This window comes from Fundulus heteroclitus, unplaced genomic scaffold (genome assembly GCF_011125445.2).
Source record: "Fundulus heteroclitus isolate FHET01 unplaced genomic scaffold, MU-UCD_Fhet_4.1 scaffold_142, whole genome shotgun sequence".
Lineage (NCBI taxonomy): Eukaryota > Metazoa > Chordata > Actinopteri > Cyprinodontiformes > Fundulidae > Fundulus > Fundulus heteroclitus.
Window position 1 is genome coordinate 272,401 of NW_023396554.1, and position 13,035 is coordinate 285,435.

At 40.1% G+C, this 13,035-nt stretch overlaps 1 protein-coding gene across 2 annotated transcripts in view; it reads left to right on the forward strand.

Annotated features, from left to right (window-relative positions):
* LOC105921439 (transmembrane channel-like protein 3) overlaps positions 1 to 13,035 on the forward strand; it is a 141,279-nt gene that overhangs the window by 87,339 nt on the left and 40,905 nt on the right. For both annotated transcript variants that reach the window (XM_036129149.1, XM_036129150.1), the window contains one exon: positions 8,365 to 8,595. In XM_036129149.1, the coding sequence (XP_035985042.1) occupies positions 8,365 to 8,595 (231 nt within the window). The remainder of the gene's footprint in view (positions 1 to 8,364; positions 8,596 to 13,035) is intronic.

Consider the following 13,035-nt stretch of genomic DNA (forward strand, 5'->3'; position numbering starts at 1 on the left):
TAAATTGTCGTTTTTGAAACATTGCTTTAAAACAAACTAATAAAATAGCCAATATTTAGTTTTTCCTTGTTTTATTTTAAAACGGAAAAACCAAAGTGTCATGGTTTAAGTTTTGTCTGGCTTCTTTGTTATTTTGTAGTTCACTTAGCTCTCCCTCGCTCAGCTTTAGTCACACCTCTGGACACTAATTAGTTTTCATTCCCGTCACCTGTCAGGCTGCAATTACCCCTGATCTGTTGCCACCTGTGTTCAGCTCTTTATAAGACTCACCTCATTCTGTTCTCGTCGCCGGGAGCGACGTGTCAGGGCGGAAGGAAGCAGCTCCGCGGCGGAGAATTGAACACAACAAACAAAGAAGGCGGTAGGAGCTGAGTTGGTGGATCACATAAGCTGTACATTGACTGTAGTAGCATTGCTTCTACATCAGGAGGAAATAGTGGAAATGAAATGGAGTGGATGATATCGAGGTCAGCAAAAATGAAAAGAGCAATTAGAAGGAGACATGAAAGGGCAAGAAGTTGGTCGGAGGAAAGTGAGCCAGGAGCGGAAGGCTTTAAAAGGACAAAAATAAATCAAAGAGTGAGTTCACAGGAACAAGATAACAGTAATACAGAAGTGGAATACAAAGTTGTGGTGGAATTGCAGCAAGAAAGGGGTTATATTCATCCGATAAAGATAACCAAAGCAATAGAGGTTGATATAGGGAAAATCAAAATGGCTAGAATCATGAACAACAGAAAAGTGATAATTCAAGCTATCAGTGAGGCACAACAACAGAAGATAACCAACCCCCAAAAAATCCATAATAATCAATGGAGTCGGGTAGAAAGAAAGCCTCAAAAAAGCCTCCAAATGACCATTTTCAAAGCTGTACTGTGTCGTCATGCTTTCACCTACGAACACCGTTTAACTTCCAGTTTGTAGATATATCTGTGACCTACTCAGAAGTGAAAACGGGATGTGGATATCTTTTATCGTCTCTTCACAGTTACTACTCAAAGCTCATGTCCAAAAATCAGCGAAATCATCGTTTACAATGAAAGTCAATGACGGAATTCTCCAACCGCTGGAGTGGCCCACTCTAGCTTTTTTAAAGATTTCAAAACTCCGAACAACTTGAGCTTACTCGTTCAATTTTCATTCTACGTAGACAAATTATACATCAAAACGTAGGTATTTTTGTCAGGATTCGGGAAATGTAACCCTCATTGATGTGGCATTTATAGATTTTTCACAAATCACCTCAGACCGACACAAACCCGAAACCTCCCCCATTCATTTCCTATGGAGCGGTTTTGAAAAGTCACGTTTGAAAATCCAAAACATCCCATGTTTTCGCATCGTCGCTACTCCTAAACCGTTTTATGTACAGGCATGAGACTTTCACACATGAATGTCCCGACCCTTCTGGCACTCACAAAAAAGAAATTGTTTGGATAACTGTTACGGTTTTTCCGCAGGAACAATTTGTTCGGGAGTAGCGAATGTGCAAAATCCTGAAAACGCTTTGGAGCTGCAGTTTCCCACATCATCCACTTTTTTACATCGTCGCTGTGCCTACACCGATTTTTGTAAAAATATGAAAATGAGCTACATGGTCATCAAAAGCCTGCTGATACTCATGGTGAAAGAATTATTTTGATATCTCTTATACTTTTTGAGTTACAGCGATTTGTTCGGGACCCTTTTTAGAGGATTTCTGAAAATCCATAAAAATCCCATTTAGATCATAATTTTTTACGCCTTTATTAAACTTTTTCTAGCAAAAAACGATAGCTTTTCTTCTTCCCCTATCCGTTACGAACTAAACACAGAAAAAATTACGTCTCTACCATTTATGGATCAGGAGATATGAAGCATTGTTCGGGGCAAAGTTCTCCATTATAATCCAATAGGCAGTCTATGACACAAAGTGTCTGCACTTGAGTAGACGGGCCAGCTGCAGGCGTGAGTTTCCATGACGACGGAACTCTGAGGGCCAGAGGGAGAAGCTCAATTGGGATACAATGGCAACTTTCGACGCCCGCCGCGGGGGCTGTGAAGACCGTAGGAAGCTGAAATTCGCAGTGTTATTCCTGTTGCTATTTCTGACGGTACGGTACGCACCAAGTGGCAGGCGCCTTACTAAATTTCTTCAGAAATTTTTCTAGTTAATTATTACAATCCATGTAATTAATTATTACAATCCATGTAAAAATCTAGATAATGAAATATTTAAGGAAATAGGGAAAATACATAGAAGAGAAGTTTGGTGTGGAGATTTTAATGCTCACAACAGTCTATGGGGTAGCAAGAAGACGGATTATAATGGTAAAATAGTGGAAGAATTAATGGATGAAAGGTCATTAGTTTGTCTTAATAATAGAAAAGGTATCCATCCATTTTCCAAACCGCTTTATCCCTCATGGGGTCGCGGGGTTGCTGGTGCCTATCTCCAGCGTTCACCGGGCGAGAGGCGGGGTACACCCTGGACAGGTCGCCAGTCTGTCACAGGGCAACACAGAGACAAACAGGACAAACAACCATTCTCTCACACACTCACACCTAAGGACAATTTGGAGAAGCCAATTAACCTAACAGTCATGTTTTTGGTCTGTGGGAGGAAGCCGGAGTACCCGGAGAGAACCCACGCATGCACAGGGAGAACATGCAAACTCCATGCAGAAAGACCCAGGGGTGTACTCGAACCCAGGACCTTCTTGCTGCAAGGCAACAGCGCTACCCACTGCGCCACTGTACAGCCTAATAGAAAAGGTACAAGAGTAAATATACATAAAAATACAATTTCATGTCTAGATATTACATTAATATCTGATTGTCTTGTTAGTGCATAGGAATGGGATGTAAATGGGGAATCTACATTAGGGAGTGATCACTTTCCAGTATGTACAATAATTAATGATAATATAAATAGACAAGAAGAGTTTACATTAATAAGATGGTGCTTTAATAAAGCTGATTGGTTTAACTTTAAAACAAAATGTGAGGAAACAAGACATATAGTAACATTAGAAGGTAATATTGAAGAGTGTACAAATCAAATAATAGAACATATTATAAATGCTGCAAATTACAGCATACCAAAAATAAAAGTGAAGGTCAGAAGAAAGTAGTTCCTTGGTGGAATAATGAATGTAGTAAAACAATTAAAGATTGTAATAAAGCTTTTAAAATACTACAGAAAAATCTAACAATCGAAAACCTTAGTTATTATAAAAGGAAAAGAGCAAAAGCTCAGAAAACTATAAAGGATGCAAAAAAAGAAAACGTGGAGAGAATATTGTTCATCAATAGGTGAGAAATAAATATAAAGAATGTGTGGTCAATGTTTAGAAAAATGACGGGGAAAAAGAACAATGTTAATATTCCATCCTTAGTCAGAGAACAGGAGGTATTGGTTATAAATAAAGATAAGGCAGAGTTATTAGGAGAGACATTTGCGGCAGTTCATAGTGGTGATCACTTGACAGATATTCATAGGAGGCAGATGATCCAAAAACTTGGAAATCATAAAGACTTACTAGAAAAATGTCAAAAATATATGTCAACTTTAGATATGAATATAACCATGAAAGAAATAAAAACAGTATTGAAAGGGACAGGATATTCAGCTCCAGGGGAGGACCAATTATGCTACGCTATGTTTCGACAGATTCCGGAAATAACACTGAAATTAATATTAGAATTATTTAATCAAATATAGAAAGAAGGATCAATACCAAATAGTTGGAAAAGGGCAATAATCTTACCATTTAATAAGCCAGGTAAAGACTCTACCTGTCCAAATAATTACAGACCAATAGCTCTTACTTCTCATTTAAGTAAATGGATGGAGAAATTAATGGTTAATAGATTAGGACACTTTCTTGAGAAGAATAATTTAATTAATGAATATTAATGTGGATTCAGAACAGGAAAATCAACAATAGATGCTCTAATTAGAGTCAGCAATAACATAGAGAAAGCTTTAAAAATGAAGGAAATAATGATTATAGTATTTTTTGACATAGAAAAAGCATATGACTCACTATGGAAAGAAGGATTACTTATAAAAATGAAACAGATGGGAATAGGTGGGAGAATGTATAATTGGATAGCAAATTTTCTACTAGATAGAAAAATAAGAGTAAAAGTTGGGAATGATTATTCAAATGAATATAATGTTGAAAATGGAATACCTCAAGGTAGTGTAATTAGTCCAATTTTATTTAATATAATGATCAATGATATTTTCTATGATACTGATAGATGTATAAAATCTGCACTGTATGCAGATGATGGGGCCATATGGATGAAAGAGAAAATATTAAATATGTGGTAGAAAATATTAAAAAAGCAATTAGTAAAGTAGAAAAATGGTCTAATGAATGGGGTTTCAAATTATCAGCAAGCAAGTCTTGTTATATGGTTGTCACAAAGAAGAGAAATATTAATATAGAAACAATAACATTGTATGGACAGACTTTAGAAAGAGTAACAGAATATAAATATCTAGGTTTATGGTTGGACAGTTCTTACTCATGGAAAACACAGATAACTTAGAAACCAAGTGTAAAAAAGTTATTAATCTGTTAAAGGCTGTGGCTGGAAATAATTGGGGGGCAGATAAACAGTCATTATTAAGCATATACAGGGCTCTCATGAGAGCAATAATAGATTATGGCAGTATTATATATGGAGCAGCAGCTAAAACATCATTACAAAAAATAAAAAGAATACAGTGTAGAGCTTTACGTATATATGTACAGGAGCAATAAAAACACCTATTAATGCTCTCCTAATTGAAAATGGGGAAACTCCACTGGAAATGAGGAGAATTAAATTAGCTTTAGCATATTGGATGAAAATTAAAAGTAATATAGATAATCATGTGAATTCAACTATTATACAAAATTGTTGGGAATATGTGAAGTTCCAAAGTAATGGATTTGGATGGATGGTTAGGAAATGGATTAAAAAGTATGGATTAGAAGACAAGGAAATAGCTCAATTTAACCCAATTAGCGTTATTCCTCCATGGCTAATACCAGAGGTTAATGTAGATTTGCAAATTAATACAATGAAAAATGATTGGAATTTAAATGAAATAGGGATAAAAAATTATATTTATTTAAGAACTACATATAATAATTACCTTAAAATTTCTACAGATGGTTCTAAGAATTTAAAAGGATATGTGGGAATAGGAATATATGTTCCAGAGTTTATGTATTTATAAAAGAATATCAGATCAATTGTCGGTTTTTACAGCAGAAATGGTGGCAGTTATATTAAGCTTGCAATGGGTGGAGGAGATTCGACCAATCAGGGTGGTGGTGTGCACAGACTCTAGAGCAGTAGTGGAAAGTATTAAGGGAGAAGGAAATAATAGAAAATATTTGATATTATAAATTCATAATATTTTATTTAGATTATATAGGGGTGGCATAGATGTTTGGTTTTGTTGGGTACCAGCACATGAAGGAGTAAAAGGCAATGAAAAGGCAGATACATTAGCTAAAAGGGCTTTGGAGGGGGACATAACAATTTCAATTCCTTTTGGGAAAGGGGAAGGGAAATCACTTATTAAAAGTAAAGAAATGGAGGAATGGCAAAAAATATGGAATGAAGATAAGAAAGGACGAAGATTATATGAAGTGCAAAAGTCAGTTCGAATTCGAAGCATTAATGAAAGAAACAGAAGAGAAGAAATAATAATTAGTAGATTAAGAATAGGTCATACCTACTTAAATGACATGCTTTATTTAATAGGAAGGAAAAATAGTGATGTGAGAGATGTGGAGAAAAAGAAAATGTAGAACACATGCTGATGAACTGTAAGTCATATAAACTTGAAAGGGAAGAATTAAAGAGAATAGTTAGAAGTATAGGGCATGAATGGAATCTTAAAGGTATATTAGGAAATGAAGGGAACATAACAGATATTCATAAATTAAGGAAAGCATTGTTTATTTATCTTAAGAATACAAAATTGAAAAATAGAATCTAATAGATGTGAAGTAACGCTACTACACACTCATGTACAGTAGGTGGCGGTATGCACCTTAAAGTTGCTTGTGATCCGCCATAATAGAAAAGAAGAAGAAGAAGAAGTTCTCGTCGCCGGTCCATAGTGTTCACTCCCGCTCCGTCTCTGCCAGAATCCTTGTCAGCTCAGTTTTTTTTACAGTCAGCCAATAGACTTTCTGTCACCTTTGTTTTTGTTCCAGTCTCAACCTAGATCCAGCTCAGCTCTGTTCCCACTCCTGTTCTCTTCTCCTGGTGAGCTGTTCCGGTCTCAAGTCCACGGCTCAGACGTTCTGGTCTCAAGTCCACGGCTCAGACGTTCCGGTCTCAAGTCCACGGCTCAGACGTTCTGGTCTCAAGTCCACGGCTCAGACGTTCTGGTCTCAAGTCCACGGCTCAGACGTTCCGGTCTCAAGTCCACGGCTCAGACGTTATGGTCTCAAGTCCACGGCTCAGACGTTCTGGTCTCATGTCCACGGCTCAGATGTTCTGGTCTCAAGTCCACGGCTCAGACGTTCTGGTCTCAAGTCCACGGCTCAGACGTTCTGGTCTCAAGTCCACGGCTCAGACGTTCTGGTCTCAAGTCCACGGCTCAGACGTTCCGGTCTCAAGTTCACGGCTCAGACGTTCCGGTCTCAAGTCCACGGCTCAGACGTTCCGGTCTCAAGTCCACGGCTCAGACGTTCCGGTCTCAAGTCCACGGCTCAGACGTTCCGGTCTCAAGTCCACGGCTCAGACGTTCCGGTCTCAAGTCCTCGGCTCAGACGTTCCGGTCTCAAGTCCTCGGCTCAGACGTTCCGGTCTCAAGTCCTCGGCTCAGACGTTCCGGTCTCCAAGTCCTCAGCTCAGATGCTCCGTCCTGGTCGCTAGTCTTCGGCTCCAGAGTTCCTCCCGGTCAGTCTCTCCACACGCCTCCTGCCGGCCAGCTTCTGCAACCTACACCTCCGTCTGTTGAAAGACTCTAGGTTCATCATGTTCAATAAACTCTCTTCTAAGAACTAGCTCTGTGTGTGCGTGCTGTGTCCGGGTTCATCCTAGAAAAATATCATGACACAAAGAACGAACTATACACAGATTTTTATGCAACAGAAGTCGAGTTATCATGACTTAGCTGAACTAAATGGGAGTGAAAGTTTTAGTTTTTTAGCTTTGCTTAAACTGCTGAAGCCCTTAAATGAGATTCTACTGCCATTAACCTTTTACTTTTTTCCTGGTAGAAAGTACAGTACCCCTAAATAAGCACTTCTATGTTTAGTGTGTGTGTATGCTCTGTCTTCTCAAACCTCCAGTTGGTCATGGCAGATGGCTGTTCACAGTAAGCTAGCATCATGTTTTTAGAAGCCAGACTGAAACCTAGATAAGGTGCTCGGGAGTAGCATGTTGAATGATGATGGTTTATTAGATAGATAGATAAATAAAGCTTATAGAGTGGGAGAGAAACAGAAACACAACAGAGTAGGGAAGAAACATGGATGAAGAAGGAGGAACTGACAATGTGTCTGGCGATATGGACTGAACTTAAAGGGGAAGAGACTTAGAGAAACAATAGGGTGGTAATAAGGCACATGTGAATCGATGGATGCAATCAGGCTGGAGGAAAGGAAGGGTAATGAACTGGCAGGTGCAGGAATTTAATAAAACCTCACATGGAAAATAGAGAATGGCCTGACATGGGGGAGACTGAACTAACAAGGGACCGGTCTAACAGATAAAAGACTACAAACAGAAGTAAATTTAAACAGGAGCTGAATGTAATAATAAGAATGTATCTAACCTAATTTTGAAGAAGACAAGCATAAAACAAGGATCTAACAGAACTAATAAAATAATAGGGACACAAACTAACAGAAGCCAGAGCTAACACATCAGAATCTAATAAACCTAAACAGAAAACTAAACGGGTAACACAAATGAGGAATTAAAGATGGACGATACAAAAGAGTAACATATTTACAGATTGCGGGATCCCCAGGGTGCTGACATAAGTAATCACATCTCTTGGGATCCTGACAGCCAGGTTCTGCTTGAGGTTCCTTCCTGTTAAAGAGGAGCTTTCCTTTTCACTGTCACTGCATGCAGACCTCTCTATGCGGGATTGCTGCAAAGTTAACAACACAATTCAAGCGACTGTCCACTGTCACTAAATGCTCCTCTAGGACGAATGAATGCTGCAAATGAATGACTCGATGCAATCTGCTGAGTTTCTTTTTAACCAATCAGGGTTTTCTTTGAAAGATAACTTTTTAACAAATCTATCTACAGAATTGACTTTGTAGAGTGCCTTGAGATGGGGTATTGTGAATCAGCACTAGATAAATGAATTAAATTCAATAAGAACTAATATGTTTTTTATTTCAGCCTCAAGTGAGTTCAGTTAACTGGACTGATGCCAGCTCCACCATATCCAACCTTCCTACCCAAGTATCAAGGATTTCTGTGCCTGAGCATCACAGCAGCACCGTGGCAACCATCAACACAGCAATCAACTTGATCAACAGGAGCAGCTCTGTGATCGCATACAACAAGACGTCTTTTGAGAAGAATGCTCGTTCTCAGCAAGACCAGTGCTGGGAGACCTATGTTGGACAGGTTTCCCTTGTTATTGTTCAGTTTTCATTAGACACACACAGATGTTGGTATGCACTTCGTTGTCTTGACCTTCCATTGACTTCCATTCATTTTTTTGTTGCCTTCTAACTTCCTAACCTTCCTTTCTGCTTCCTAGCCCTGAACCTAACCCTAGTACATACCTAACCTAAACTCAAGTCACACCTTACCCCTAAACCTAAGCATTAGCCCAATTTGCATTGTGTAGACCTGGCAAAAAGTCAACAATGCCAATTGCCCATACAATTGTTGGACTAATGTCAAATTGGTCCTCACAACAATAGACATACATGTGCGCACGCACAAACACACACACACACAATCAGTGGTCCCAACAAGCCATCTCTCAGATGTTTTTTTTGCTTCGACTTAAGAACAAAAAATGTACTTACAAGCAAACTTCAGACAGCCTAGTGGGTGCAGGGAATGCCATCCTGAATGCTGCAGCAGAGGAGCTACAAGTGCAGCTGCACATGTGTAACGTTATATTTCTGTTACCATCTTGAATGTGCATTCACAATATTTCTCTTTACAAGAGCGATAAGGAGAATTTGTGGGGACTGTGGGAGAAAGATTCCCACTTTAGTCATAAGGAATTCCCACCAGAAATTGCAACTGATGAAGAACATGCGCCATTTAATGACAATTATGTAATTCATTTAAAAGACATTCTGAAAGGGAGGATGAAACAGATTGAATCGGACAGGTTACAGCAAACAGGCTTAAATCGGAGGGAACTGGACTTTTGTATGTTGCTGTTTTTAAGGACATGGAGGCTCATCCTGCTAGGCACATTCTAGTAAGTCAAATGCAAATCAATGACCCAGCCGTCACTGTCCTGGATAGTTAGAAGCCATTGCTTGGTGTGAGTGGAGTACTTGGTCACCTGAATCATGATATGACTGCTGATGTAATCTCTTTTGAATGTGTTGGAGGACCAAGCTGTAAACACGGGGGAGTTGGAAGCGCAATCCTCCCCCTCTGTTTAATGATGGCTTTTCTCTTTGGACCAAGATGGCTTCTTTCACCCCTCCTTCAAACTATCTTTCCTGTCCAAAATATGGACATCAATGTTGTCAAAAGAGTGCCCTTTGTTCTTGAGGTGCAAGTGGACTGCTGAATCTTACCCCGAGCTACTGGCCCTCCTGTGCTGTGCCATGTGTTTATGTAGTTGTTGGTTAGTTTTTCCAGTACAGGAGTCTGAGCAGTCCTTGCTGGATTGGACCGCATACACAATGTAGCTCAACTGTGGTTTGGGTGTTTTTGTCTGAGAGTGTTGTTACGTTTACTGGTATGTTGTGTTTGGAGAAATTTCTCCTGAGTTTCTCAAACTCAGTCCTCCTGTCCGCTGCAGGGACAGAACTCCTGACACATGGAATGACACCATTTCCACTGTTGTGACAACTGTTTGCTGTTGAAATTAACCGGATAATTGAGAATTTGCACAGGTAAATTGGACATGTTGAATGTGAGCAAATGTACATGAGGAAAGTGCGGTCGAAACAGCAAAACTCCATGAAAAAGAAACAATTATTTGTTTCACTCCTTCTAAAACTCAGTCAGTATTTTATGCCATCTGATTATATTGTACTATACATTTTAACATGTCCTGTTTGGCAGATGAGCACTCAAAATTGTGTTCTTAGTGGCAAAAAGTCCAACAGATTTACTCTTCACAAATGAATCAGTATGGCTTTTGCAAAAAGACTGCTTGATATATAAATGTACATGAAAAGCTTTATTCAACATTATTTTGGGATTATTTCAAAGGCAAAGGACATGGAGGAGAAAGAAAAGGAGAGAGGGGAGTTGGACTCTGCAGTGTGGTATTCTGTTTGCTGTTGTGTCCGGGGAGGAGGTTGGTGAAACCAGTTAAGGGTGCTGAGGGGAGTTGCAGCATGTGTGGTGGGGAGTTATGTACCATTTCTTGGGTGGAGTCGCCAGGTTTTGGATGGTTCGGGCAAAGGGCTGTTATGCCATTATGGGACATGACAAAACTGCATTAATTCGGGATGTGACGGACCGCAATTCCCATGATGCAATGTGGTCAAAATGGCCACCAACTTCCATTATGCAACACGGCCCAAAAATGGTCGCCGCCCTAACAACGGAGCGGAGAGATAACGTTACTAGGGAAAATGTATTTATTGCGGCTACACACGACAATCTTTCTTCTTTCCTGGCGCGCTGCCAACCTGAGAAGACACACAGCTGTTTCACTCTGTGGATTAATTACCCACACGCCACGTGCTCAAGTTTCTCGCTGGACCGATATTTTTCAAAGCAAACCTGATACCCTGCTTTGCTGACGCAGGAGGTCGACTAAAATAAGTACTTTTAAATTCCCTCTGATCAAAAGACTGAGAGCCGCCTTATCTCCCAGTGATCGAAGAGGACCCCGCTTTGTCTGGCCAACAAAGCGACTGTAAGCCCGGAGGAAGAGACGCATTCAGGACGCCGCGTTAGTCGGAGCGCTCGCGGACCCCAAAGCCGGGATTCCACTCCTGGATCACCTCAAAGTAACGGGGTTCTCCCCTTTTATTTCTTTTTCACCCACAAGGGTGTTTAGAAGTGCCTAGGCAGGCGTTAGGAACTTTGTAGGTGTAGGTTAATGCTTTTTACTCCACGACGAAGTTGGATTTATTTTGCTGAATATTTTTTTTGTATGTGCATGCATTTGCGAAAGTGACTTGGCTGTTGTTTGTTGTTTGTGGTCCGTGGAGACTCCACCGTGAGTCGATTCTTCAACTTTTTCATCCTTTTCCTCTCTCTTTGTTCCATCTTCACTTTGCTTATCAGCAGGTGCAATCTTTTTGTCCGAGCTCAGTTCGCGGTCTCCGTTTAAACTTCCCAGTTAGCCACGCCTTCTCGAAGCGAGGTATTACCCCATCAGCGTAAGCGTGGTTACATCATTAGGACCTCCCCTCACGCATCACGCAAATTGGTAGATCATACGTCATCATAGTCGCCATCTTGGAAGGGTGTCAGGTGACTGAAATGTGGTGTTAAACGACTGTGAGCTGAACTTAGATTCGCTAACAGCTCATGTTAATCCATTTATTTTGTTTGTTCGTTTATTTCCACATATATTTTGCATGTGTTGTTTAGTAGTGAGTAACATTTCCAAAGTCGTTGAATCAGAGAATTACTGTAACAGGGAATTGCTTTTGGTTCAATAAAAACAACAACTGCGGAATAGAAATTGTTTTGTGTTCAATCTAATTCACAGTTGCATGGTTATTCAGAATTCAGAGCTAACCTCCTTTGGAGTTAACATCTGATATTAATACAGAGACAATATCATTAGATGGTGATGAGAAATAAGGATTTAAACTCTAATTGCAGTTACATTGGGGTTCTCAGAGCCTGCTGGATAAACCTCGTCGGTTGAAAGTCCGACCAGATCATTTATTCCAGCATAAATGAGTTCATAACAGCTAATTAACTAATGCATTAATAGTATAAATCCTTACAAGTTTATAGCTAACATCACCACCATTTGAACTATATTTTGTTATAGCAGAATTTTGAGTTGAATGATTTATTACTTAAATTATAATACCAAATTATAATTAATAATAATAATAAGCATATTCAAACAGCTTCTGGCATAACAGGGCGTAGAGTTGGGCTGGTCGGTGGTCCCCTGTGAGTCTACGTTACAGTGGCTTTGATGTTGCGTGTGTGTGTGTGCCGCAGCCTCTGGGAGCTGCTTGGCGGGTGGGTTGATCCTGTCTTGATGTGGGTTCAGTGTGGATGCAGGGCTCAATGATGTCTGCATTGTTGCACTTGAGTGTATTGAGCTGTTGCCCTGCCGCTGTACTTTGTGGTGCGGGTGTTCACTCTAATCAGTGGCTCTATTTGTCTGATTGATTCAGATTGTGTTGGCCCTGTCCCTACATGAATGGGGTTGGGGGTTATCGGGGACAGGGTAGGGGTAGGGTTATGGGCTGGGTTTGCTTGGGTATGGGCAGTACCCAGCACTAGTTTCAGCTGATGGCTGAGTAGAGAAGTCTGCTCTTCTCTACCCACAAATGAAGGGGATCACCTCCTGGGTCTGGGAGCTGGTTCCTCTGGATATAAGTATTAGTACCTGGACCTTGAAATATAATGTGTGCATGGCGAGTACAGTTGTGCGTACGGCATTTATTTTTTTGTGTCGTTGTGTGTATGGTTATAAGAGCCTGTATGTGTGGGCATTAGGGTGGGTACACATGATCGCATGCTGTAATTTGGTGTGAGTTAGGGACAGGTTGTGGTTGCTGTTGTTACCTTGCACCTCATGAAGACTCTCTGCATCAAGTTCTAAAACTAGTTACTTTTTGATTGCTGTTTCAACTGGGTTATCTTGGTCAGCTCCCCCACAAGCTTCTTGTGTTTAGGAGCAGCTTGTCGATCTATCCTATACCATTCAACCATGCT